At 36.2% G+C, this 26,899-nt stretch overlaps 2 protein-coding genes across 14 annotated transcripts; one reads left to right on the top strand and one right to left on the bottom strand.

Annotated features, from left to right (window-relative positions):
• Nucleotides 1-1,211: 1,211 nt before the first annotated feature.
• On the top strand, nt 1,212-7,297 carry LOC135583751 (ras-related protein RABA5a-like). Of its 4 annotated transcripts, none has more exons than XM_065096589.1 (4): nt 1,216-1,550; nt 2,023-2,082; nt 6,103-6,495; nt 6,816-7,297. In XM_065096589.1, exons 3-4 carry the CDS (start codon nt 6,153-6,155, stop codon nt 7,148-7,150), a joined length of 678 nt encoding a protein of 225 aa, XP_064952661.1. In that variant the 5' UTR covers nt 1,216-1,550; nt 2,023-2,082; nt 6,103-6,152; the 3' UTR covers nt 7,151-7,297. The 4 variants fall into 4 exon arrangements, with proteins under 4 accessions (XP_064952664.1, XP_064952663.1, XP_064952661.1 ...); XM_065096590.1 differs by having other exon boundaries at nt 1,216-1,635; XM_065096592.1 differs by lacking the exon at nt 2,023-2,082 and having other exon boundaries at nt 1,212-1,550.
• A 1,349-nt stretch (nt 7,298-8,646) lies between these two features.
• Nucleotides 8,647-25,365, bottom strand: LOC135605951 (coatomer subunit beta'-1-like). Of its 10 annotated transcripts, none has more exons than XR_010484612.1 (26): nt 25,203-25,365; nt 24,945-24,965; nt 24,747-24,808; nt 24,585-24,639; nt 24,062-24,098; nt 23,656-23,981; nt 23,438-23,569; nt 23,211-23,359; nt 19,105-19,173; nt 18,715-18,865; nt 18,565-18,630; nt 16,036-16,224; nt 15,534-15,674; nt 15,381-15,455; nt 15,069-15,245; nt 14,891-14,982; nt 14,689-14,805; nt 14,274-14,388; nt 14,067-14,138; nt 12,914-13,110; nt 12,719-12,812; nt 12,470-12,576; nt 10,903-11,035; nt 10,031-10,218; nt 9,442-9,505; nt 8,647-9,022 (listed from the first exon to the last, which is right to left on the bottom strand). XR_010484612.1 is itself a non-coding variant. In XM_065096588.1 (26 exons), the coding sequence occupies exons 1-25, from the start codon at nt 25,203-25,205 to the stop codon at nt 9,486-9,488; spliced, it is 2,700 nt and encodes an 899-aa protein (XP_064952660.1). In that variant the 5' UTR covers nt 25,206-25,365; the 3' UTR covers nt 8,647-8,913; nt 9,442-9,485. The 10 variants fall into 10 exon arrangements, 4 of the variants coding, with proteins under 4 accessions (XP_064952660.1, XP_064952657.1, XP_064952658.1 ...); XR_010484616.1 differs by having other exon boundaries at nt 8,647-8,913; XR_010484614.1 differs by having other exon boundaries at nt 10,053-10,218.
• Between the last annotated feature and the right edge of the window lie 1,534 nt (nt 25,366-26,899).

Raw genomic sequence — 26,899 nt, 5'->3', positions numbered from 1 at the left:
TTATTTTTTAAAATATAAATTTTGTGATACTAATCATAATTAATTATCGGGATAACATGTAATTAGTTATGTAATTACTTATGTAGGCGTACGATTTACCTTTTTAAGATCTTGCTTCTTTCGACTCTGCACTCAAAGGTGAGTCGTCTGGTGGCGGTAAGGTGATAGGATTAAGAATGGGAACTCGATGCTTTTACAGGTAGCACACTACACGTGCACTCGACAGCCGGCACCCCCTCAAAAGAGGCCCAACACGGCTTCGATGCAAGCGCTGAGCTCGCACTGGACGCCAAGCAAAGGAATGGTAGTGGGTAGTGCGTTGGTCAAGAAAGAGAAGGACAATGGCGACCATGCCTGTAGCTTGCGCTCGCTTCCTGGGAAAGGAGACATAGGAGAAGTTGTAAAAACCGTGGGATGTGGCCTTGTTCGATGCTTCGATTCTTGAAATGGAGTAGTTGCCATTCCAAAACAGATAAGTGAGCTGATGAAAGTCGATGAATTGACGAATGATGCAGGTGATTCTTCTACATCTCTCTGTTCCTCTGTGTCTGTGTAGTGGACTGATGCCTTCCTCTTTTCTCTGCGGTCAGAAATATCGGTTTCTTCATACGAGGGGGCAGGTCTCGGCAGACCGCGGCGGCGGCGGTGGCACCTCTGGTGCTTGTGCAGGGACATCTGGGTCTCCAGCTCGGGTGCCCGCCATCTACAGTGCACGCGCAGCCCCCGTCCACTATTGCGCCGCCATGCCCGTACACCAGGAGTTCTACCAGCAGCAAGCACCGGAGGGGCCCCGCTGCTTGCACGGGTAGAGCGGACGGACGCGTCGCCGAAATCCGAGGTTAGGTGCAGTCGGAGAGCATAGGAAGAAAGAGAGGAGAGGGAGGAGCAGTCAGCAGCGGAAGAGAAAGCGCGAGTGCAGCTGATGGTGAGGGCGGAGGATGGCAACGGCGAGGTGGCCCTCGAGTACTGAAACGTGTTGGGCACCACTCGGTCTGTTTACATATTTCTTCTGACACACTATTTAGAAAATTAAAATTATTCATATAAAAAAACTCAATTTTTAGTTTTAATGAAGTATATTAAACATATAAAAATATATATTTTTTATTTTTTGAATTTCTAATAATTAAATGACGTTTTCCTTTCACTAATGAAGAGTAATATATATATTTGTGATTTTGATTTTTTTGTTAGAGAGATACTGTGGTAACGTTTTACCCTCGAAGCAAAGCAGGTGAAACGAGAAGCGGAGATCGGGACTTCGTCCCTCCGTCGGCGCTCGTCGAGATTTTAACGCCTGCGGTAAAGATCCGTTCACCGCCCTCAACCTACGGTACAGTTACCCCTCTCTGGAATCTTCCGTGGACGCCAACCTTGCTGCTCTTTAAAGAAAGAACCCCCAAAACCCCCAAAACGGGGGCCGGCCAGGGACGAAAGCAGAGGAAGCCTATCCGAAGCTCGTCGCCAGAAGGCCGATGGATTGGTAGGGGCAGGGTAAAGGTCGATCCTTGGGCGTGGATAGATGCGCGTCGTGCGGGTTTCGTGGCCAGGTGAGGGATCTTTGGTGTCGGTGCCGACCCTGCGATGGAATTCGTGGGTCCCTTGCTTGATCTGAGTTGTTTCGGCGTGATATAGGTAGTTCAGCTCTGAGGTTTTTGCTAGATTTGACGCATTTTCTCTGTTCCGTCGGGATATTTGACGTTTTGCTTTCAAGTTCTCTGCCAGATTTACTCCGCAGGCTCTGGTTGGATCGAGTTCTTGTGTTGCATCTGGTTTCTCGTTATCTTTTTCCTAAACAAAATTGGATCTTTGAGGCGGTTAGCAACGGTTCCTTGATTTCTTGAAATATCTAGTTCCCTGTAACTTTAGCTTGCTACTCGTCGTATTCATTCTTGATTTTGGAATGAAGTCGGCATTGTTATGGGGAATGGGGTTCTTTTTCTGTTACATTCAATTTGATCTTTATATATCTACTGTTACGACCTGGAAGGTAATCTGAGAGGTTCGGTTTTTCATGTACAGAAGTAAACGCAAAATTTGGATTTTTATTGTTGCTAGCAGCAATCGACTTTTTTCCCCCCGGTAAACATAATCCACCAGTGCTTCTCTTTCTGCATTTTGTGTTTAGCTTGATGATTTCACAAGATCATGAATGCTAATCTACTTGATGTAGTAACCTAGACACAGTAAATCTTGCTGTTTTGATCATGAACTTTGCTATGATTCGTTGTACACATATCATCATTATCCTGATATAGTTGCAATGCGGCTAAGTGCACGATCTGAGATAGAGAGGAACACCCCCAAGGTATTAATTTGTAATAGATTGGATTTGACAAAAACTAGAACCAAGTTTATGCTTGATATAGGTTTCTGACACAACCTGGTGATGGTGGACCAACACTAGAATTCCATTATTAACTGAAAGGAACCAAGCATGGCATCATTTTTGCCAATGTAGCATTCACACAATTCCTGTTAGTTAGCGTTACTACCCAGTTTAGTTTAGTTCTATCTTTTCGATTGATGAATCTTTACGAGTTACTTGAGATGAGGGATATTTAAAATTTTTGGTTGAACATACTTCTTTTATCGAGAATCTGAGAACAGACTTGCTCAAGGTGATTATCGAGTCATGTATAATTATTACTCTTGAGGGTCTGCTTTGATGCTACGGTTGACTTGAGTAACCATGATTCAGGTCTTAAAAAAAAAAAAACACTCTCTCTGCTTGTACAAGTTAAGCTGCATATATTAAACATTCCCTTTGAGCATAGTTTTTCTTAGATTAGAGGCTCTATATGTAGGAGGTCCCATTAACAACAGATGATCTATTTTATAAGAATCTACAGTAAGCGAACAGGATGGCTATGTTTAGAAAAAGCTAGAGTGGAGTTCTAGTGCACTATTAATCTTCTAGTGGTGTTGAGTGTGTTATATATATCTAGAAGTCCACCAACCCTTTGATTCTTGGACATGAACATTAGATAGTGGATGCCGGTGTTGAAGCAAGGGTTGATTCTAAAGCTTGAGTCCGGGGAATTGTTAAAGACATCTAGTTAAAATTGATAGGTCACTGCAAAGGTTGATTGACTCTTCGTTAGTGCCTTCTTCAGTAGACTAATATGGAAAATGGAAGGATGAAGGAATAATCAAAATGCAACTTGATGGAGATACAAGGAGGTTTCTTGATTATCATGTATATCATGCCACGGTATAGAAGGAAACATTGAATAAGTTGATGTCTTCAGGTTGGTAAAGCTAACCTTTGTCTTGGATGAGTAGAAGTTTTTGTGGAAGTTAAACATACAAACCTAGAAGTTACATTTTGATAGCATGGTGATCTAGATGAAATCTTGCAATGTTATGGTATTATGGGCTATGCTAGTTCTCTACCAACCAGGTAGAAAAGAACACAAACTATGTTTGGTTTGTTTTGGGGTAAGATAAGAACACCATTGATTAATTATGACATATTGATTATTCATCTTAGTTGCTTGGATTTACTAATATACTAAAGCTAAGTTTTATCTACTATCACTGTTTATGGTGGAATATGGAATGTGATTGGAAATGGATGCAGAGGATGCATAAATAGGCTACTAAGTGCAATTCATGTCATAGGATAGATTAGGTATATCTGTAATCTAGTCATAGGAAGTATCATTAAGCTACATTGAGCTAGGGTTTACCAGACTAAGAAGAACATGGAAGTCTGCTGCTTGGATTGGCAAAGTCTGTAGAACAAACTGATATTGATTGAATATTAATGGCGTGTTCCATTTGTAAGCAAACAAGGATAGCCTTGGAGGAAGTGGCTGATTCTAGCAACTTGGTTGTTCTAGTCAAATATTATATCATTTATGTATGTCTAAATGATGTCTCAGTTACCATAGTTGTCTAAAGTTAGAAAAAGTAAGGATTAGGCTCAAGTTTGAGACAAATATTATGTTAAAGAAACAACCAGTCATCAAAACCAAAGCCTACTGGTTTCATAATAGAAATTTGTACTCTTTCAGAGTTCATTCAAGTTTTGGGTCACAAGCAATAGCCAAAAGTTTGTTGAGAACAGTGTGCTGTGGCTTTGGAGAACAAGGACTTTGGTAGGTTTAACCTTGAGATAATAACAGCGAAGCAAGCCATTGGTCAATCTTTGAAGTGTTATATTTCACTGTGTCATGAGTCACAAGCAATAACCAAAAGTTTGATGAGAAAAGTGTGCCATGGCTTTGGAGAACAAGGACTTTGGTAGGTTTAACCTTGAGATAATAACAGTGAAGCAAGCCATTGGTCAATCTTTGAAGTGTTATATTTCACTGTGTCATGACTCTGTAAGTTTTTCTTTTAACCAAAGAAATAAGAAGCTATACTAAGGCTTTAAGCATCTGGTAAGTTTTTCTTTTAACCAAAGAAATAAGAACGTATACTAAGGCTTTAATCATATGGTAAGTTTTCCTTTTAACCAAAGAAATAAGAAGCTATACTAAGGCTTTAAGCATCTGGTATATAAAACTCCCTCCACATTGGATGACTAGATATTATAAGAAAATCAAAGGAAAATTTCCTTGCAACAAAAAGGTGCACTTGGAAGTCCTAGCAAAACTCGCTACCCAGTTGACAACACTATTTGCTTCCCTAAAGGTGTGTTTGAACTGGATACTTTTGAACTTCATTGTGGGAGTCAATATGTCCCTGAAGGCGTTGATTAGCTGCCAAGGAGGGGGTTTCTTGTTGTTGATAACCTCCATCAGTCACACTCCTCACAGATGTGAGTTATCTTTTTTTGAAGTGCATAACTGAATGTGCAATTCTAAAGGGTAAACACCAGGGGCATGGCGAGTTATTCTGTAATAAAGCCATATGTATCTCCCTCCACATCGGATGACTAGATATTATAAGAAAATCAAAGGAAAATTTCCTTGCAACAAAAAGGTGCACTTGGAAGTCCTAGCAAAACTCGCTACCCAGTTGACAACACTATTTGCTTCCCTAAAGGTGTGTTTGAACTGGATACTTTTGAACTTCATTGTGGGAGTCAATATGTCCCTGAAGGCGTTGATTAGCTGCCAAGGAGGGGGTTTCTTGTTGTTGATAACCTCCATCAGTCACACTCCTCACAGATGTGAGTTATCTTTTTTTGAAGTGCATAACTGAATGTGCAATTCTAAAGGGTAAACACCAGGGGCATGGCGAGTTATTCTGTAATAAAGCCATATGTATCGGTTATACAAGTGGTCTGTGGTCTATCAGTGCCGTAAAATCTGAATAAAAACTGAATCAAAAGAAGCACTACGGAATTAGGGCAACAACATTGGACATCAGTGTGGTATTTAGAAAATTCTGAGTGTGGCCATGGCTCTTTTGAGCTTCTTAGTTTGGAATATTTTAGAACTAAGACTTGTTGGTTATCATTTGTCTGCAAGTGTGTTTGGGGCCTTGGGTCTGCTCAGAATTGGTTGCTGGGCTAGTTAAAGTGCCATTGGATGTTCAGGGAGAGCTCTAATTTGCTCATAGATTTTAGAAACTTAAATTTTATAATGTTAAGATATTTACTATATCAAGTAGATAAAAATTAATGTTTGCTGCTTCAATTGACAAATACAATGGAATTATTTGCATTGTTGCCAGTATTGACATGAGGAGCGGCAAGGGACAATTGGCCAAGATTGGTAGGATCTACTTGATGGGATTTGAGGGATAAAAATTGATAAAAAAAAATAATTATGAAAAATTTAAAACAGCAAAACATTATACAACATTATAAAATAACATATGAGGATAAGTGAAAAAAATCTTATGATAACATAAGCATTTACAACTAAAATTGTACCAGTCTTGGGCAAAGAGAGTTGAAGGCTTATTAAGAAGTAATCTTTTATTGGAAACTGTTTTCTTTTTTTTATTCAGTTTGTAAATGATAATAAGTAACTGTTGATTCTTATAAACTGCTGTGTGTATATACATGTCATATTGTTCTCTTTGATATGACTTCAAAAGCAGGTGATTAACTCATCTATTCTATTGTTGAACCAAATTTCGAAGTCTCATCTTGGATTTGTGTAGTTTTGTTCTCATGCCTTTTGGTAATTGCTTTTGTCTTAGGTATGATATTTTAGTTAGTGCTGCACTAGGACCATTGGCTAAAGAGTTGAATGATGGATTACAATGGAGATGAAGACCAGAGCCAGGACTATCTTTTTAAAATTGTTATGATTGGTGATTCTGCTGTTGGAAAATCGAATTTGCTAGCGAGGTTTGCTCGAAATGAATTTTACCCAAACTCCAAGTCCACTATCGGGGTTGAATTCCAAACCCAAAAGATGAACATCGATGGGAAGGAAATCAAAGCTCAGATATGGGACACCGCAGGCCAGGAGCGCTTCAAAGCTGTGACATCTGCATATTACCGAGGAGCTGTGGGAGCCTTGGTGGTTTACGACATCAGCAGGCGACAGACTTTTGATAGCGTTGGTCGATGGCTCAATGAACTGCACAGTAAGTACCATGTTTACTGCACATTTTGTTTTTATAAGAAAGTTTCTGATGCTTGATTTCAGCTATTGGATTGTGTTTCAAAAGTTCATTAGGAACCATAGTTTCAGTCAAGGTATAGTGATGTTTGCTGGGCTTTGCCATGATGGGTTGTCACCAACACCTGATACTGGTTCCAAACTTGGGAACCATTTGCATAGGGTGGAACCTTAATATTGCTATCAATATCTATCACATTTCTTCCTTTTATTTATCCTTTCAGCACGGTCTTTTGCCATGGCAAAAGGCAAGCCATCTGATGCTTTGTTGAAATACTGAAACAGCATACTCCGACATGAACGTGGTGACCATTCTGGTTGGCAACAAGACTGATCTCAAGGATGTGAGGGAGGTTACCACCGCAGAGGGCAAGGCCTTAGCTGAGGCCCAAGGCCTCTTCTTCATCGAAACCTCTGCATTGGACTCCTCCAACGTCGCAGCAGCCTTTCAAACTGTAGTTAAAGAGATTTATCACATACTAAGTAGGAAGGTGTTCCTGTCTCAAGAGCAGAAGAAGCACGAGATGTCATCGTTGAGCAATGGGAAGACAGTCATCTTACAAGGGGATTCAAATGGTGTGAGCGATGGAGCTAGGGGATACTGGTGCTGTTCATCCTGAAACGAGCTACGAGAAATCGTTTTCATCATCAGTTTGCAGATCTTTTGTTTTAGATTCACTTGATTTTGTTTTCCTTGTGCAGTTGCTTTGTGATTGATGGTATAATTGTCAAATGTTAGCTGCTCATTTACTCTTTGCTTGCTGGTATCCTAATGAATGTTATATGGTGAGCTACACATGGCAGTAGCGCAGGCAAAAGGATGGCTTCCGGGATAGTGTAGAAAATGAGAATGATATATAGTAAGTGTACACAAAGGATAAGGAAAAAAAGACAAGATCGAAAGTATTGAGATTCTATTCCTTTTTTATTTATGTTAAGATGGGTGAGGGATGAATCATGTTGGATCAGTCAACGGTGATCTAAATCAAGGTCATGTCCGCTAGACATTTAGGTCCATTCTAATGAATCGTTTGTTTCTTTCTGTTCTTATATTTTTATGTGACTTCTTAGATTATGTATGGCGTGCAAATGGAATTAGGCCTTGAAATGCGAACCTGCTTGGGTAGAATATTAAAGACTTTTGTTTAGAGGCACATAAAACTCGAAAACCCCAAAGCCCATTCGATGTCACAATATAACGAGCGAGGAACAATATGCGGGAAGAAATTGGATATTAAATAGTCAGCAATCAACTATCATCCATGACTAGTTGGGTTAACTGCATTAAGAGGTCCACTGGGGAGATAGGATTTCTCTTTTGACAGGAATCATTTGTCGGTAAGATGTGTCCACGCTCGAGGAACCCACACGTGTGTATTTCAGTTAAGGGAGTAAAGAAAAGACACACTGTAAGCAAATCCACCATGCCGAATCCAGCCACCGTTTGAACTCACTCTTAGCATCGTACTTGAAACAGTGGATCAAACGCAACAAATCATTAGTCTAGAATACACGGGGAATGAGATGAACCTGTACCGTCTCCCAATCGATCCGTGTACTGCACGAGAGCATTGTTAGCTTTAAGGGCACGTACGTCTCTCGATGCCAATTGGCTGGGAAAGAGAACCGCTAACCTTCACTGCTCTATTTCTTCTACTCATTACGATCTCGATCACAACCTCCCTCATGCAGCCAAGCCAGTCTTTGGGATGGACGACCACAAAAGACACTACCGTTGCAGTTGTGTGCAAAGAATCTGAAAATTATAAACATGTCCTCGTAATTAACTCTCATTAGTTAATCAATAATATAATGTTGTTGGAACCTGATTGAAATATTCTTCATAAATTAGTCAGTGATGATTAATTTTTTTTAAAATATTTAAATATAAATAATAAAAATATTTGGAGGAATGTTACATATGCAATTAACATCGTCAAAAACCCTTATCGTCCCAGACTGCAGTTTATCTACATCAACTCTGATTGTTATTAATACAGAATATTCACTTTGTTTTTTGTTAGCAGATATTACAAAATTTATTAGTCACCTACAACTTGGACCGATCATGCTAAGTTGATTAAGGATGAAATGCTAATGATGAAAATTAGGAGAATGATAAAAAGATCATCAAGTGATTATGCTTTTCATTTGAGAATAAAAAGAAAACCAACTCGGTCATAATACTGTTTTCAAGAATTTTCTTTTTCAATAAACAATAACAAACATTTAAAAATGACATAATCGAACACAATAGCTGAATTAAAGTAGTCTGATAGGCTATGCAGAAAGGATGGCCGGAGAAACCAAGGACAGCTCATCGAACCTGTTCTTTAGGAATCAAGTGCACAAGCAACTTGTGGCTTTACGCCATTTCATGAATCTGCATATACCAATTGATGATTCTGGAAGGTCAGAGATCACAAGGAAGAAAACTCAAGGCTGCAGGATAATAGAGCCACCAAAATTTTCCTCCTAGAACCTGATCATTACTGCAGACATTACAAGCTGTGGTCAATCACAAAGCATACTGAAGAAAAACGCTAAATTCTCTTTCTGGATCAGATTATGCAGCAAGGGGATTCATTCATTGGCAGTATAAAAGAAGAAAAAAAAAGCAACTGTGTCGGAAGTTCAATATTGTGCTCAATGAAGCTTGAGACATTCACTACCATAAATGAAGTTTTACTAGTTACCATAATTAAACCCCCCATGATTCTTAGCAGATGCACAATATTAGTAAAAGAAAAAAAAACATGTGTAGTGTTTGCATGTGAAGTTGCAACAATGGAGGTTATTTGCAGCATGCTAATATGTAATGAGTTAGCATCTGATGTATTTTTGTTCTGCAGTATATTGAGAAAATGCGTCTGAGGAAAATATTAACTTTGAGGATGTGATTTCAACTTACCCGAGTGATGACTTCAATATTTGAATCCCCTCCTGTCAAAGTTGCTATTCATGGGAAGTTAGCACTGCAAAATCAGCACAAAGAAAGAGAGAGGGAGAGTCAGTAACAGAATTAGTCAGTCTACGGAAATATAAGAAAAACAAAAAAAATATAATTCCCTTATTTTATAAGAACGGTTCCCATACTTCAAATCCATAGAAGAGCACGATATAAAACTCATAAAAACCTTTGACACAATCAGTAACGAAGTCTGAATGGAGTTACTAGTGGGAGCTATTGCCATCCACAGGCAAATAAGAAAACAAGCCCAAACATGTTTTCAACCATGTATCTAAGAAAAGAGGGGAAACTAATCTTTGACTAGCTAACAACAAAGCATTTTACAAGATAAATTTTTGCAGCCACCATTAACAATATGGAAGGAATCAAATGGAAATGTGGTCCCTACAATGTGGTCTTCTAGTCATTTAATTTGGTAGAGGATGTAGTCCAATGCTTCAGGTCAGAAACACCTGCTTTTCTTTTATACCAGAAGCACTTGGAATATTTCGGGACAAATGTGGGAGTTGATGGGAAAACAATTAATCACCAGACACAAAATTTGGATTTACACTTGCCCAACCAATGTGTTTAGGCTGATGGAGTTCCTTCATTGTTCATACCCCACTGTTCCTCACCCTCATTTCCATTGACAAGGACAGCACTATCGGTCGAATAATCTACATCAACTTCAACAGCTTCCTCTTGACCATCGTCTACTCCAATCTCTTCCATTGCCTGCAAATTGTTCACCACTGAATAATGTAAAGCATGGGTTGGCTTTGCAAAGAGCACAAATCAAACAACCCAAGAACAAGACAGATGAAATTCAAGTACATGACTCAGAAAAAAAGAACACAATTTTCAGTTTCTCATGAGTTCTTTTTTTAGCTCCAAAACTTTGAGCATCCGAAGTGTATGAGTTGGTTACTGGCAACAACGAAATAATTTATTGATATCGGGTTTGGCTATCTACATAGTGTTGATGGGAATAAGATGGTTTTAGTAAATAGTGTTTTACACAAGTTCAAGTCAAGAAAAGATAATGTATCTGTTATGTCTGGATTCCTAATAGTAATTAAATTTTCTTTAATGTTCCTTAAAAAAATCTTGCATAACAGTAAGGTGTTCAGTTGATAATCCTCTTAGCAGTTGCCACTCACTTTGTTGACCTTAACAAGCTTACTTTTTTTTGCCAACAGCAGCCCCCACTATTACTCTGACCAGTTTTGATATGATCTGCCTGAGGCTAATACAAAGAACATGATGTATCATACTTTTTTTAATGTTTGGCTGCTCCAAATAAAAATTTTGGGTCAATCAAAACCTATGTCAGCCTTTCATGCACAATGCTCTACTTTAACTTCCACGAGAAACAATTTGCTCTCGCAAAAAAGTTTTAAAATCGAAAGCACTATATACCTCGTGGCCAGAATCACCATTTTCCAGAGGCAGGGCATCATCATCAACTTGCATGCTTTTTAGAGCTTCCACAAGACTGATATTTGACTTTTCAGTATGGTGTAAATATTCCTCAGCAGGAGGATATGTACCCCTGCTTTTGACAATAACTTTTGTTATTATTAAGTAGTTTTAATTCTTAAGCAAATGAAACACAACTGCAGAAACATTCAAAATTAACCAAATAAAAACACCAGAACCATAGCATCAACATTGTGCAGTTCATATAATTAATGCTCAAATGTCTATCTCCAGAAATCCAAGTGAACATAATTGGAAAAGTGTACTGCAGTATTAACCCACAAGATCCACATTGCTAGTTCCAATTTCAAAACAAAAGTATAATAGAATCATCAATTTTTTATTTTTAATCACATCCATCTAAGCTTCCAGCTGCCACCAAAGCACTCATTGCCATCTTTTCATGCAGATAGGACAGTGAATATAATGGATACCAGCACCTGCTGTTGCCACATTTCACTTGCGTAGCTACCATTAAATCGTGAAAAGGAGATATGATTTTACCAAACTAATTTGATTTGATGCATATATGATAAATAACTAACTAATTAAATGACAATGAATATAATGAATTAAGCACCTAGTGTTGACACATATATCAACTTGCATGGATACCATCAAATAATGAAAAAGAGACATTCATCAAACTAATTTGATTTTCTGCATACATAAGAACAACTAATTGATTAAACAGTATAATTTGAAACCTAGATACAGAAGTTTCTCACATATTCATGATAATCAGGAATTCCTAAAACCTTCCTTTGTCAAGCATCATCAGATGTAATTCCCTCTTTGAGAACTGTTTTTATTGTTTACAAAGGGATGAAGCCCACAAATTACCTTATGATGAATTGGCAATTAAAGGTTTAAATAATATATATCTTCCTCATAAATATGACCAATTAATGACCTTCATGAGAAAATGTAAGCATGTGTTTGTATTTGTTTGCTTCTGTATGTGCAAATACCTCTACAAGAAAATAAACCTACACAAGTCAGTGAAGACCAAGCATCTTATTATAACATCCACAGTCCACTTAATAACAGTTTCAAAGTAAGTGACAATGACAACATAAACAAGGGTTAGACTCATGTCCAATAGACTCTAGCATAATAGAATTTCTAAATACAACATATAAACAAGTAAACTCCTTTGAAATGAAACAACACAATCAGCATGAATACCAAATAAAATTAATTGTGCATATCCTGACAAAGGATACTTCAGACAAAGAAAAGCCATTAGAAGTTAAATTATCAGCCTCGTTGCGGATGAGAAAAGAAGTTACATAACTGGCCTCCTACCAAATCTAAATATCATCTAGAAAATCATAGTTCATTTATAACTTTGTCCCTATCTAATCATATGCAAACTCATATTAGCTCAATACACCCATATGAAGAACAATTGTTCTTGTTTTAGCAAATTAGTCAATAATCGAGTACTTCAGTTTTGCAAAAGAGCACTCTGCAAAATCTAAATAAGAGAAGATATGACAAGGACCTTTTATCAGCAACATTCGATTCAACAGCCAGAGCAATCTGCCAGTCTTCAAAAAGATTAGGATACTCTTCAGGATCAGCCAAAGACTCTGCAGCTTTTGGATTGACCTTTACAAAAAGTGATCAGTCAAGTGAATGGTCCAGTCCATTTTGACAATTCAGAATAAAAGATCCCCAACTCTTGTTGTGATATTAGAACCAAAACATGTAATTTAGAAAACAATTAGCAAAGAAAAGAAAAGAAGCATGCCTTGTTGAGATCCTTTTTCCAAATTGACACAATATCTGAGACTTTGCTTGGAAGATAAGACCTTGCCATTAGTGCAGCTTCTGGAATACGGTTACTGCCATGTATAATAAATTAATAATGCAGTTCATAAAATTCCATACATCATAACATAATCATCGAAGGGTATGGGCTATATCACGCAAAAGAAAAAAGTACCTCTCCACCAATAACTGAAGGCAATCCTCCAATTTACCTAGCATGAATAGACAAAGAAAGGCAACATTATTTTTTCCTTGGTCTTTTGCAAGAGATGCAAGTTTATTTATCCCTTCAGCATCACCAAGAGCTGAGTAAAGAAGCAATAAGCCACTCAAATCCATAGCCTGTGACAGGCATTGCTCAGCCATCTCCAACTGCGTGATAAGAATTGAAATATGTCAAAATAAGTGATAACCATGTAACAGGATGTTTCAGTTCAACAAGCTAATTTCTAGGGTTAATTTTCCTCTAAAATTAATATGCTCCAAATGACTATATCCTTCAGAATATGAGACTCAAACAAGGAAGGTTCAAGACCAATAAAAACTTTAATATTGTCCTCTACAGAAAGCAGGAGAAGATCAACAGTATTGAATTAGCTACAACCAACAAGATGATAGAGTTCAACAACTTTTCAACATATTGTCCAAATTATCCTAAACTTGTCCGGTATTGAGACCTGAAACAAGGGGTCTCAGTACTAAGCTGAGTCAGTCATTCATGGGCTAAACTAAGATTTTGACCTTTAACTGGAAGAGACTAACACATCAACCATAACTTCCTATTATTTTTGGGTTCTCTCGACTTGCTGTTGCCATGCTTCAACTTGATATTTCTTGCCACTTGTGCCCATACTATGCTGCCAATGTTGGGGAGGAGGGACAACCAAAAAAGATGAGAAACCAGAGAAAAGAAGTATCTTTTTTACTGTCACCAGTTTTTGTTGATCTTTTTTTTTTTTCGATTTGTCAGCAAACTTATGTTGGCAAAGAAATTTTCATGCCATGCTGATGCCGTGTGCTGTGCCAATTCCTGGCTGAAACTAATGGTGCTAAAGGCAATTTAATCTAAGGTCGGCACCTACAGCCTTCTTTAAATGACAATTTCTTCTATGCATCTCAGGACTTGAGCAAGGCGCGTGACAACTGATATAATATCATACTTAATAAATGTTCCTAAAATTTCAATGCGAGTGTATCTGAATAATTTACAAATGAATAAGTAGTTATGAGAGCATAAAACAACAAAACAATGAATCAACTTATCTGCATACAACAATTGTCCTAATAATAGCCGGAAATAGCCAATATTATAAAGTTTTCAAATATACCTTCCCGGTAGACATAGCCAACTCTCCTAGTTGCTTCCACTTTGATTCACTTTGTACTTCCGTAGCAATCGCCTACAGAGGAAACTTCTATCCTCAAATGGAAAAGGAAAAGACAGGACTAGAAGGAGATATATCACTCAAAGATAGAGCGAAAACAAAAGAGAGAGTGTTACAACCATCATTCAGTTACATGATCATGAAGTGTACCTTTGCAATTTCCAATCTACCAAGCTGAACTGCTAGGTCAAATCTGTAATCAGGGTCTGTTGCTACTTCAAGAGCATCCTCTAGCATGCCCCGAGATTCCAGGAAATGAGCCACACTAGCAAATTAAATTTCCAACAGTCAATGACAAACGAAAAACAATAGCAGGATATTTAAACAGACAGAAGTATTCTACATTTAAGACTAGGTAAACATAATTGCATGCAAAAAAATACATCCAGTCCCAAAATCATGGGAAGCAGGTGTTAGATCACACAAACCGTACACATGTAGTCTTGGCATTTGTTATGCAGAGTATACTTGGACTGAATTCAACTAACAACTATACTTCATAAACAAAATTATGTGTTATGGTCTATCAAATATTGAACAAATTCTTTTGAAGAAAAACATGTACCTATTATGATGTTCCTTCGGAATTGATGGCAAAACTTCACTAGCACGTTCCAAGTCCCCACGCATCACAAGTGTCTTGTACTCAATCAAGCTGAGGAGTAAGGTGTAACCCATGACACTGAAAAAAAATAAATATTACCCAGATGAAAATCGTCAATGAAAAATGAGGGAAGATTCACAGAGCAACTGTTATGCCAACTAACTTGAACTCCTTGTCAATAAGATACACCCGACTTTGACTAGCAAGATATCCTAGCAAGTACATAGGCCGATCCAAGTGGAACATGGTGGTCACCTGAACTCAACAAACCAATAATTGCGTAACACAAAGAATACTACCATATGCAACTGAATAAAATCAGGGATTCAGAATAAGTTTACCTCTCCACCAACACAATAATTTAGCCGTGAAGAAGAATTATTATAAATGAAACAGTCACCAACCCATATCCCAGTTCTAACCCGCTCATTTAGTTCATGAAGAAGCTCAAATGCATCTTCAACACCTTGGTCATCTACTGGTTTTCCATTTTCTAGGTAAGAGGAAACAACATCTCTCTGCAAGAAAAAGCAACACAAATGAACATGAAAATGCAAAAAAATTGAAAGCAAGTTTGCAGGAAGAGTAAATCACTAAGCACTATTTGTATACAACATATTTGCAGAAGGATAAATATAAATAGAACAACTTACATTGTACTTAAGAATATAGAAGGAAGTATCACTAGCAATGACCAGTAGGTCACCACTATCAGCCCAATAGAGATTCTGCAACACAAAAGAAAAAATTTTTACAGGGAGCTATCATGTCCTAGAAAAATACTACAAGGGCAATCATGAACTTACTTTAACACTGACATCAATCCGGCGTATTAATCTGCACTCGGCCCAATCATAAAAACAAATGAAGTCACTGGAGCACATAGCTAACAGTGTTCCACCAAAAATATGCTCTGTGGAAAATGTTGGCCTAATACTTTTTCTCTCCTGAAAGATCCCAGAACATCCAAAAGTCAGGAATAAATGTTCATAGTTCACTAAAGTTTTCTAGTGGTTGTAACCTATATAGCATGCTCCATCATGAGATAAGAATAATTATTGAACACATGCAAATCCATTTCTGTAGAAAAAGACTATGAATCAACATCATGAAAAAGATGATTTTCCACCTATTTCAGCATATAGGAAATCATATAGTAGGTTAATGAAGCATCTTGCTTCATATCACATTATTACTTTATAACAGTATATTCTTGATTTTTCATGGAGAGACAAATCCAAGCAAGTAAATACATCCATAACACAGACTTCCAGAACGCAAATAGATAAGTGAAGATAAAAGGCAAACCTGAAAGGTTTTACTGAAGATCTTAATCTTTGATGTACTTTCCCTGATTGCATACTCTCCATCAGTTGACCAGACAAACTCCAGAGCAGATCCAAACGATCTGTTCCTCCATGCTAAGGCAGTATATATAATGTATTCTCCATCTCCGCAAACAACGACAAATCTTCCATTTGGATTGTGCTTCAAACTCTGGGCAAAGAAAGGAATGAGAACTATGTATAATGCATACTAATGGAAAGCAGAAAATCCAACACTAATAACTAAAAGGATAAACATGCTACATCAACTTCTTTAAGCAATTCCAAAAGCAGATTTTCTGATAGAAAGCATCTCTTCACCAAATCTAAGCAATTGACTAAAATATTATTATTAGTTTGCCCCCAACACATTATCAATATTAATCAGCGGCGAGAGAAATTTTATAATTGCTGAGCCACAACTCAAAAGTTTTACCTCCTTGGTGAAATACATAATTTAATTAGTCAAAATCATAGGGAAGCCACTGGAAACATATTGAAAGTTATTACATTTGCCATGGAAGCCATTGGGGACAGTCAATGCAGAAGTTTTACATTTCCTGTGTTAGTTACCTAAAGCAAGGATTTAGGTGCCAGTAGATGAAGCAATGTATAGCATGTATCAGCATAAATTGTAAGTGCATGATCAGACAGCTTAGCCATATGGGTAATGAATTAAAGTACTGGATCATAATGCTCAACACATAGAGGCCTATGAGATGAATAATGCCCAGTGGGGATTCCATCCAAGGTAATAGTTCTGGTTGGACCAGTCTGACTCAGAATTGATACCGGTTCGAAATTATTTTTCTTAAATTTTGATAGTGACAGCTCTCTCTCTCTCTCTCTCTCTCTCTCTCTCTAGCTGTTGCTTGCTGTTGCTTGCTGCTGCTGCCAGCTAACGTTTGGTGCCCCCCTTGCCTTGCTGTCGTATTTCTCTTCCTCCCCTGTCTCTTCCTCTTTATCCTCCTCATCTACTTCTCCTCCTCCACATCCCTTGACAATGCAGACTGATATATGTTGTCCAGCATGGAGATATTGAATCATGGTTCCATCTCATAACATACCCATAGACCAACCAACTAGCAGCACCTATCCTGCACGGCCCAAAAATACAAGTGTGCACACAAGCACACAGCTACACCAATTTACCTTTATAAACAAGTGCTACAACTGAAAAACTAAAGTAAACTTCCTCTACATGTTAGATATCTGATCTCATATAACTGACATCTATGGAAGAGAATGTCACTAGCCAGATGACAACCATCAATTTTTTTATGGTTTTTAATAAATTTTCTTAGGCCCTTCATCTACCACTCCTTGACCAGTGGTCCAACTTAAATCTTCTAATTGGATCAATCCTTTGTGCATATCCAGACGACATTAAATGATTTTCCCTATTTATCCTTAACTGAAACCATCCCTATTTATCAAGAATGAACATAACAACATCCACAACAAGTCATAATATCCCATCTATTTAGAGTCAACTACATAAATCTTTTCCCACCACTGAACTGTTCAATTAAATCAGAAGAATAGAAACTCTTCATATTGTTTCTAATAAAGTCTACTTAGGTCTCTCTCCATTTCTCCTTACATCATAAATCCTAATCAACTACATTGTCTAATCACAAAAACCTATAGGTCTTTAATTTTATCTTATATCAATGTTGTTGAAGCAAAAACATTTTATTGACTTCAACATTCTCATATCAGTTATGCTAGCATTTTCTGCATGTTGATTCTAAACATTTTCTTATTTACTTATCCCAGTAGTTTGACACATCTATCTCAACACATTTATATCAGAGGCACTGACTTCTTGCATATATTATTCCCTAAATTCCTAAGATTCTATCTTTACTCTGTTTTATAATCAATCTAAAAGGCACAAAACAATCTCAAAGCCAATGTGAGAGAGATAATTTAGAACACAAGAAAAAAATGAAAAAGCGTTGAGGAAGCAAAGAAGTACTAAATGATTAGCATATAGCATGTGCCTATGCATCAGCGACATTGGCTCTGAACCAGAGTCATGCAATGGTGCAACATGATATGGTGTGCACCCAAAGACAGACAAGCATAGAACAGTTTGTGACACAATCCTTTGACGTCTCTTCAGAGACATCCATTAAAATTGGAATTAGACATAATCCTTTGTCTGAAATACATCGAGAGAAGTAAGTCCTCTTACAAAATAAATTGTCAAGCCTTGAGGTTTAAATGACAACACAAAAACAAAAATTTTTGAAATCATAAACAACTTGTTTACAGCTATAAAACCAGAAAGTAAACATCAGCAACCAAATATAACAGGTTCTTTTAAAGGTATATGCTAGCGTTACTTGTGTAAATAGCTTTGCCACAAAAGACTTCAAAAAATTTTGATCTTCTATATTTCTTTGGAATAATTGTAATTTTGCAGTGCTTCGTCATCTGAAACCGCTAATTGGTAAAGTAAAATTAAAGAAATAATCATATTAATATTGCTTTTAGCTAAACATACTTGTGGATAGAGATCACAGCTTCCTAACTCCTTCACAGCTAAAGGTAATCTTTCACCATCTGTAACCTGAGGACAGAAAAAATTCCATAACCTTCATGATATTCAGAAGTTTATTGCATGCTACTTCATAGTGGGCTAGAGCTACCTAACCTCGAAATCAGCTCCGACCGTCTTGATGTTAACTGTTTGAATCTCATTGTGCTTTGCCCAAATGATTTTTCCACTACTGTCCATGCTAGCAACTGGTACTTCACGACCAATCTTCACCATAATGGTTCCTTCATCATATCCTATTACAACCCTGACAAAGAGCCATCCATGCACAATAGTCATCAAGAGCTGACCACAACATTTTCCAAAGCAACTTTTGAGATTTTTTTGATAAACCAATTATCGCTTTTTAGAACTTAGATTTAATGGGTTTTCTAAAATAAAATAATAAATGTCCATATTGTCAATTGACAAATGATGTTGTACCAAAAACATCTCTAACATGATGCACAGGAAACAGAAAAGGAGTCAAAAAGGGCTTGTCCATACCTTCTTGATCCCTTAATATATCCTACAGCCCAAACTCGTTCCAGACCATAATTTAGTGTATTTTCAAGTCTGTGAAAGTATAGAAACAAAGACCCTGATTAAATAAAAGAACAAAATCCAAGCTTGCCACAGAACAATTTTGAATGAATATGGATTAACAATAAACTGCATCTTTGCGAATGTATATTATACAAATTAAAACATCTAGATCGGATTTGGCAACTGAGCACCACTGTATCCAGGTATACATTAAAAGACAACACAAAGCAGATAACACAAATATTGAATGCACAATAGTTGGATCCTGTTGCCAATTAAGCTGTTTGTCTTCTTTTCAACATAACCAATCAAAAAATGGCAGCAAGAGACTTGTGCAAGTAAGAAAATAATGACCAATGAACCATTTCCATAGTAACATCATTGCCTCACAATAATTTGTGCCTTAATTTAATGAACCTACTAGCAACCAGTATGAGCCATACACCCAAGTTACTTGTAATAGGCCACTTAAATTTGTACATTATATGAAAAGTCTTTACTGCTTATGCCATCTAACAGTCATTAGGCATCAAATTCCAGCCCACCCATATCACTTGCCCTTAATCAGAACCAATTGATCAATTACAAATGAGACTGAAAATATTACAAACCCTTCTCAGGGGTCTATACCTTCGGATGAAGTATCAATGTGTTGCATGCAATAAAGAACCATGGTCTAGACATTAAAAAGACAGTCTAACAGTCTAAAAGACCACTTCTATAGCTGCATATTGTATGTTTCTTATAACTCATCACTCAAGTAACTTTAAAAATTTATAAAAATCATCCCATAGGTATGTCAGTTGAAAATGGTGCAATATGTTCTACTTATTATTTTTTAACTGTTTTCTAGATGTACTTAATCGATTTGCACAAGCACCCACATATGCCTTCTTTGATACCTGAAGCACCTGCATACCTTTTAAAAGATTGGGCAAAAGAATATATGTTGAACAGCCACATTAAAAAGCTAATAGAGTGCATTGCAAAATGCAAAGTACCAAAAAGACAAATAATGCCCAAATCTGCCACAAAAGTACAAGTATCTAGGCTTGAATTGCTAAAAGAAACATCATAAAATATTGGTTGTCTTAATTGGAAAATGATAATGTGGTTCTAACTTCTCAATATTCCAACTACCACAACATAACAAATCCGATTAGATTTTCATTATCACAAGTCTTGCCCTTGGAGACTCATAGAAGTTGTTTTATGGTTTGAAAAACAAACGATCATTGTAAACACCCAATACCTCCACTTCCCCAGATCCAAACCTATCTGCACCATCTTAAATACAAAATCAATCCATTTTGATGACCAATCATAAACAAAATCTAAGCATTCTCAGTATCACAGAAATACATATCATAATGCAAAAAAGCTAATAACAAATAATTAAATTCAAAGTAGCAAATCAAGAGTCCACCCCAGAAGGGCATGTATAAATGGCATCGTTACATGTTTCAAAAGTTCAAGATGAAATAACAACTTACATCACCAAAATTCCTGATTAGAAGTACTACTGTTTGATATAGGAAATATAGTTTACAAGGACAGCTTAATGAACATATTCTAAGTTAGTGTGTCCAGCTTGGTAGACCAACAGCTGTAAGGAAACAACAAAAAAGAAGTGTTCAATAAGACAAAAAAAACATGAAGAAACAAACATGAAATATGGTATGAGAAAAATAACATCATGTCCAGACTTCTCTTGCTTGACCTTAACCTAATTTTACATATAAACGCTAATGCGATCCTCAGGAGACTCCAAATAATTAGGCGATATGGTATATACAACAACAACAACAACAAAGTTGTTAGTCCCAACTATTTGGGGTCAGCTATATGGATATTTTGCCATTATTGAGATCTGTAAAAAATCATATGTTTAGCTAAGCTTGGAGTATTTAAATTTTTATTCATAGTTTTTATTATGGTCTTTTTAGGTCTTCCTCTATCTTTTCTCGTACCACTAATATTAATTATTTCACCTCTTTTGACTACAATATCTGGAGGTCTCATCAGCGTATGCTCATACCATTTTAAATAATTTTCTCTCATCTTATCCTCTATCGAAGCAATACCTAGTTGTTCATGAATAAAAGTATTTTTTTTTCTATCTTTCTTAATAATTCTAAATATCCATCTCAATATTTTGATCTCGGCAACACAATTTTTTTATATATGTTTTTTTCTTAACTGTCTAGCACTATGATCCATAAAGCACTATTGGTCTCATAATTGTCTTATAAAATTTTCTCTCAAAGATATCCGATGATCACATAAGACTCCTGACGCCCTTAATCATTTAAACCATTATGTTTTCTCTATGAATAATATATTCATCGATCTCTCCATCTTGTTAAATAATTGATCCAAAATATCTACGGCTTTTACTTAAAGAAACTTCTTATCCATCCAATTTAACTATATTCTCTTATCTATTTCTAGACTTACTAAAATTACATTTTATATATTCAGTTTTAGTTCTATTTAATCTACAACCTTTAGTTTCTAAGACTTGTCTCCATGTCTCAAGTTTATAATTAATTTCACTTAGACTCTCATCAACTAAGACAATATCATCAGTAAATAACATGCACTAGGAAGGTCTATAATGTACGCGACTAGTAAGTTCATCCATTATCAATGTGAAAAAATAGGAACTTAATATGGATCCTTGGTGTAATCCTATGCTAATAGAAAACTCATTAGACACACTATAGTTCTAACACTAATAGCTACAATATCATACATATATTTAATAACATCAGTATAATTAGTGGATACACATTTTTTTTCTAAAACCCACCATAATAAATCTCTAGAAACACTATCATAGGCTTTCTCTAAGTTAATAAAAATTGTATGCAAATCTTTCTTTTTCTCCCTATACTTTTCCATTAATTATCTTAATAAAAAAAATTCTATGATTAATTTTTCAGGCATAAGGCCAAATTGATTTTCAGATATATTTATTTCAAGCCTTATCCTACTTTTAATTATTTTTTCCTAAAATTCCATAGTATGGCTCATGATTTTAATTCCTCTATAATTTGAACAATTTTGTATGTCACTTTTATTTTTGTAAATTGACACTAAAAAACTCTTTCTCCCTTCATCAGGTATCTTTTCGAATATCATGATTTTATTAAATAAGCTAGTTAACTAAACTACTCCCTTGTCCCTTAAACTTTTTCATACCTCAATAGAGTTACCATCAGGTCCTACACTCTTAGCTATTTTTATCTTTTTAATATTTTTTACTTCATTAGTTCTAATTTTACGAATAAATCTATGATTATTAAATCTACTACTATTATTTATTATTAAATATAAGTCCTATATGAAATATTCATTAAATAATTTATAAAAAATAATTTATTCACCTTTCCTTAATCTCATTATCATTAACAAGTATTCTTTGATTTTCGTATTTAATACATCTAATATTACCTAAATCCTTACACTTTCTTTCCCTAGCTTTAACAAGTTAGTATATATCTTTTTCACCATCTTGATGATCTTCAAAGAGGCACCAATTCAAAGAGGCGATATAGTAAATACAAGCACAAAAATGTTTCAAATTCATCTTGATGATCTTCAAAGAGGCACCAATTCAGTCAGTTATGCACCATTAACTAATAAACTTTATTCATTGCTGCTAAAAATTAACAGAAAGTTTTAATTTTTGTTTAACATAGATGTCCTAGAGACAGAATGACATTTTTTAAACACAGGTTATATCAACCATTTAACAGAGGGCAAGCAACAGAACCAAGTTATGGTTGCCCTTGCTCCTTTGTGACTTTGCTGCCAATAGTACAAGTCACGGAATCAATTATCCACTTGCATGATAAGACTGTACATTGACCCTCATAGACACCCTCTCCCTAGCAGGAGCTTCATGCATTGGACCGCCATTTTAGTCACACCAATTCTTGAATCTCACAAACAATAATGGGGTATATGATGCTTGAATCAAAAGAATTAAACTGTTTCAAATAGACAACTTAAGATGCACATACAGTTAATACAGCTTAAACTTATCTCAAGAATAAAATTACCTATATGTAGTTGCATGCCAAACTCTAACAGTTCCATCCTCTGAACCTGTTAGTATTATTGGAAGCTCAGGATGAAAACAGACAGCTGAAACATTGTGTGTATGACCTTCAAGTGTTTGAACACAACTCTTGGTTTGATAGTCCCAGACCTGATTCAACAGAGTTCACTAGCAGAAAACTTTGGAGTAGAACATGAGGCAAGAACCACAACAGAGCATGAGCCACACCTTTGCAGTTTGATCGTCAGAACCAGTAATTAAATATGGCCTATCACCACCAGTAAAATAATCAACACAATTTACTCCTTTTGAATGAGCATCTAAAGTAAAATTTGGATCTGGAGAACCAAGATTCCATATCTGGAAAAAATAGATTAAACAGTCAGAGGTACTCGATGAACCATAGTAAAGTTCATATTACAATGTCAAAGATTTTAAAGCAACACCTTTATTGTGCGGTCCAGGGAGGCACTTGCAAAAGTATTTGTGTCTTTTGGATTAAAGACAACTTGCATCACATAGTGAGAGTGTCCTTCAAAAATTTGGGTACACATCCAACCCTTCTCCCAGTCCCAAAGTTTTATCAGCATGTCATCTGATGATGACAAAACATATGGAAGTGTTGGGTGTATAGCCACACACCGTATGTAATCTGTATGTGCCTCAAATACTTTAATTTTGTCCATAGTATTGTAATTGTAGACACGAATAAACATATCATCTGCACCAGCCACAACCCACTGCTTCCGCGCTATAAATTTTGCTGATCGGACTGAAATTTCAACACATAAATTTTCAGGATTTAGGCCTACTTTCAGAAATGAGAAAATGCTCAAATTGAGAGCAGTGTACCTGGTAACTCAGTGACCTCAAAAGATTTTACCATAGTCTGCAATCAATGATTTCTTGATTAAAATTCATCAGGTCAAACCAAACACCAAATGACATCTAAAAATTAAACATATAGAATATGCACACCTCATTTTGGATTATGCAAGAATCTTTTTAGTGTGAGCTAGTTTGTGCTCTTACTGTCAAAGACATCGTTACTCTATTCACCCTTAAAAGGATCAGTTGAGTACTTTAAATTTTGCTACGCCCTAACTACTTCCAGATTATTCAAAAAATAATACACGTTGAAGGATCTAGAAAAAAAATTATCTTGAAAGGTGGAGGCAAATAACATAATCACAGTCCACAAGCATGTTGGTAACACTCTGCATATGTAAATTTTCCATTAAGGTAGCTGCTCACATAGTGAAGCAAGTAAAATTCCCACCAAGGAGTAATGAAAGAATGTTCGATGGAAGCAATTAACTGAAATTACTTTGCAAAAAAGAAACACCAATGCAAATCCAACATATTAGAAACTTGCCTGTGTTTGATAGTTCCATATACAGACACTTCCAGAATATAGACTTGCAAGAATCCTGCAGCAAGAAAATCCATGCAGGATTATTCGTCATGCAGAAAACCTGCGTTGTCCTTGTCCATAATTATTACGGATGGGTGTGTTCGAAGAGGCTTTCACTCTTACCATGGTTCTGTTGGATGCAGATCTACCGATTTTACCCTTTCTGACCTTTGAGCAAGTTTCCTCTGATGTACAGACACTCGTAAGAATAAATGAAGACAAAACCATCAAATGCCACATGAATTCGACACTAGGGTTGAACCCAAACAGAAGATCCAAGTAATATCTACTAAAGTTTTCACAAGTACCAGTAGCACATACCTTGATATCTAGTCTGAGAGGCTGCAATCGCAGTCGCAGGCACCAAAACAACGAAGAAAGAAAAATAAACGACCATCAGCCACCACTAGAAACCCAGATCTCAAGACAATTCAGACTCTTAACGACAAGACGCACGGGATCCAAGCAACAAATAACAAATCGTGAACCACTCCAGTGGAATCAAAGGCGATCCACCACAGATCTAATGTTACTACGACAAAGAACACGATTGAGAGCACAGAAGAAGAGCGGACGTACCATCTTCCCCAACTAAGACGAAAAGAAAGCAAGGAAGGCGTGAGAAATTCGCGCTTCGATTAGAACAAACCCTAGAAATCTAGGGCTTGGGCAGGCCGAGATCGGGGAGGGGGGGGGGACGAAGACGAGCTGCGATCCGGCGATCCTTCCCAGGGCGAAGCCAGAGACGGGGTACGGAGAGACGATAGTTAAGGTGTCATGAGATCGAGTGGCACCATCAACATCAAGGTTTGGAAGAAGGAAATGACATCTGAATTGACGGGATTGCCCTTTGTTTAGCTTGGTGCAATTTTTAGCTTTGGTACCGATCAATTCATTGGAATCATTTGAGGCGAAACTACTAACATAGGAAATTTGACAAAGACGAGGAACAGAAGGTAACAGCATTTGAACTTTGCCTTATTGGTTTGAAGTCAATGGAAGTCCTAAATGAAAAGAAAAGAGAAAACTCCCTTGACTTTAATAAAATTGTCACATTTAACTTGTTAGAAGATTTTTTTTTTTTGTTCAAGTTTTATTTTTATTTTGTAACTATTTTTTCTATCACATTAAAGTGAATATAGTATTATTTTTATATTTGTTGGGATAGAAGACTTCCACATTCAGTTAGATTTAATTTTATTATATTAGTTTTTTTTTCTTATATATTAAAAAATTGATTTTTTTTGCCTTCAGATACATAAGTAGTGTCAAGTTACATTAATTTTATATTGATTTTTTTATTTATTTTAATATATTATTCTTTGATACTTTCTTTTGGTTTCAAACTAAAAAAGAAAACAAAAAATTAAGGTGATTATGCCTATTCCTATAAGAAAATCAAATTTCGCACTTGAATAAGAAAAAACAAAATTAAAAATTATTTATCTTAAGTTAATCGAAACCTAAGCCACCCAACTTTAAATCCTTTGTGCAATCTCTCGCACTAGTTTTAATCCTAATTCTAACATATACTAAATCTAAGGATGACTTTTAAAGTACTTATAGATATTAATAATATTTAATTAAATTTAAGATCCTTCATTTATGTAATAATATCTCGGAACCTTAAACCAGTAACAAATATATTTTTTTTCAACTAATTCTCCGAGATTCACATGATCGAGATGGTATTTGGTCAACATAATGGCACTAGTGTTCACACAAAAACTATTCATAAGATATATCTTAACGATATTTCTCAGTCCGTATGAGTTTTTATAAAGCAAATTTTGTTCCAATATTTGTTGAATTTTAGATTTTGATGATAAAATATGTTTATCATCTAATGTGCGTTTAAGTGATACAGGACTAGCTTCGATCGAAAAAGGTAAATCAATTAAAGCAGGAGGAATCAGATATTGAGTGAGAGCAAACATATCAGAAGATTGGAGGTCAAGTCAGAGGATTGGTCGATGTATCAGCAGAATGCTCCGATCCGTGAATTCGGGTATCAGGGCAAAAAGATTAGACATTGTGCCAAGGAGATCGGATGTTGCGAGAAGACAACATGCTGGTTGGGCAATACACCGAAAGAGAGGATGACGTATCAAAAGATCGAACAAAGCACCGGAAGAAACCAATGATATGTCGGACAATATAGGATTCACTTATAATCGATTATGTATAGATCGAGTTAGTTAAGAGTCTAATTAAGTTGATTTAAAATATAATTAGACCAACTTAATTAGGGACCAATTGAGCCTAAGTTTAAGTTG

The sequence above is a fragment of the Musa acuminata genome, chromosome BXJ2-2, assembly GCF_036884655.1.
Source record: "Musa acuminata AAA Group cultivar baxijiao chromosome BXJ2-2, Cavendish_Baxijiao_AAA, whole genome shotgun sequence".
In the NCBI taxonomy this organism is placed as follows: domain Eukaryota; kingdom Viridiplantae; phylum Streptophyta; class Magnoliopsida; order Zingiberales; family Musaceae; genus Musa; species Musa acuminata.
This window is presented reverse-complemented; position numbering and strand designations above follow the sequence as displayed.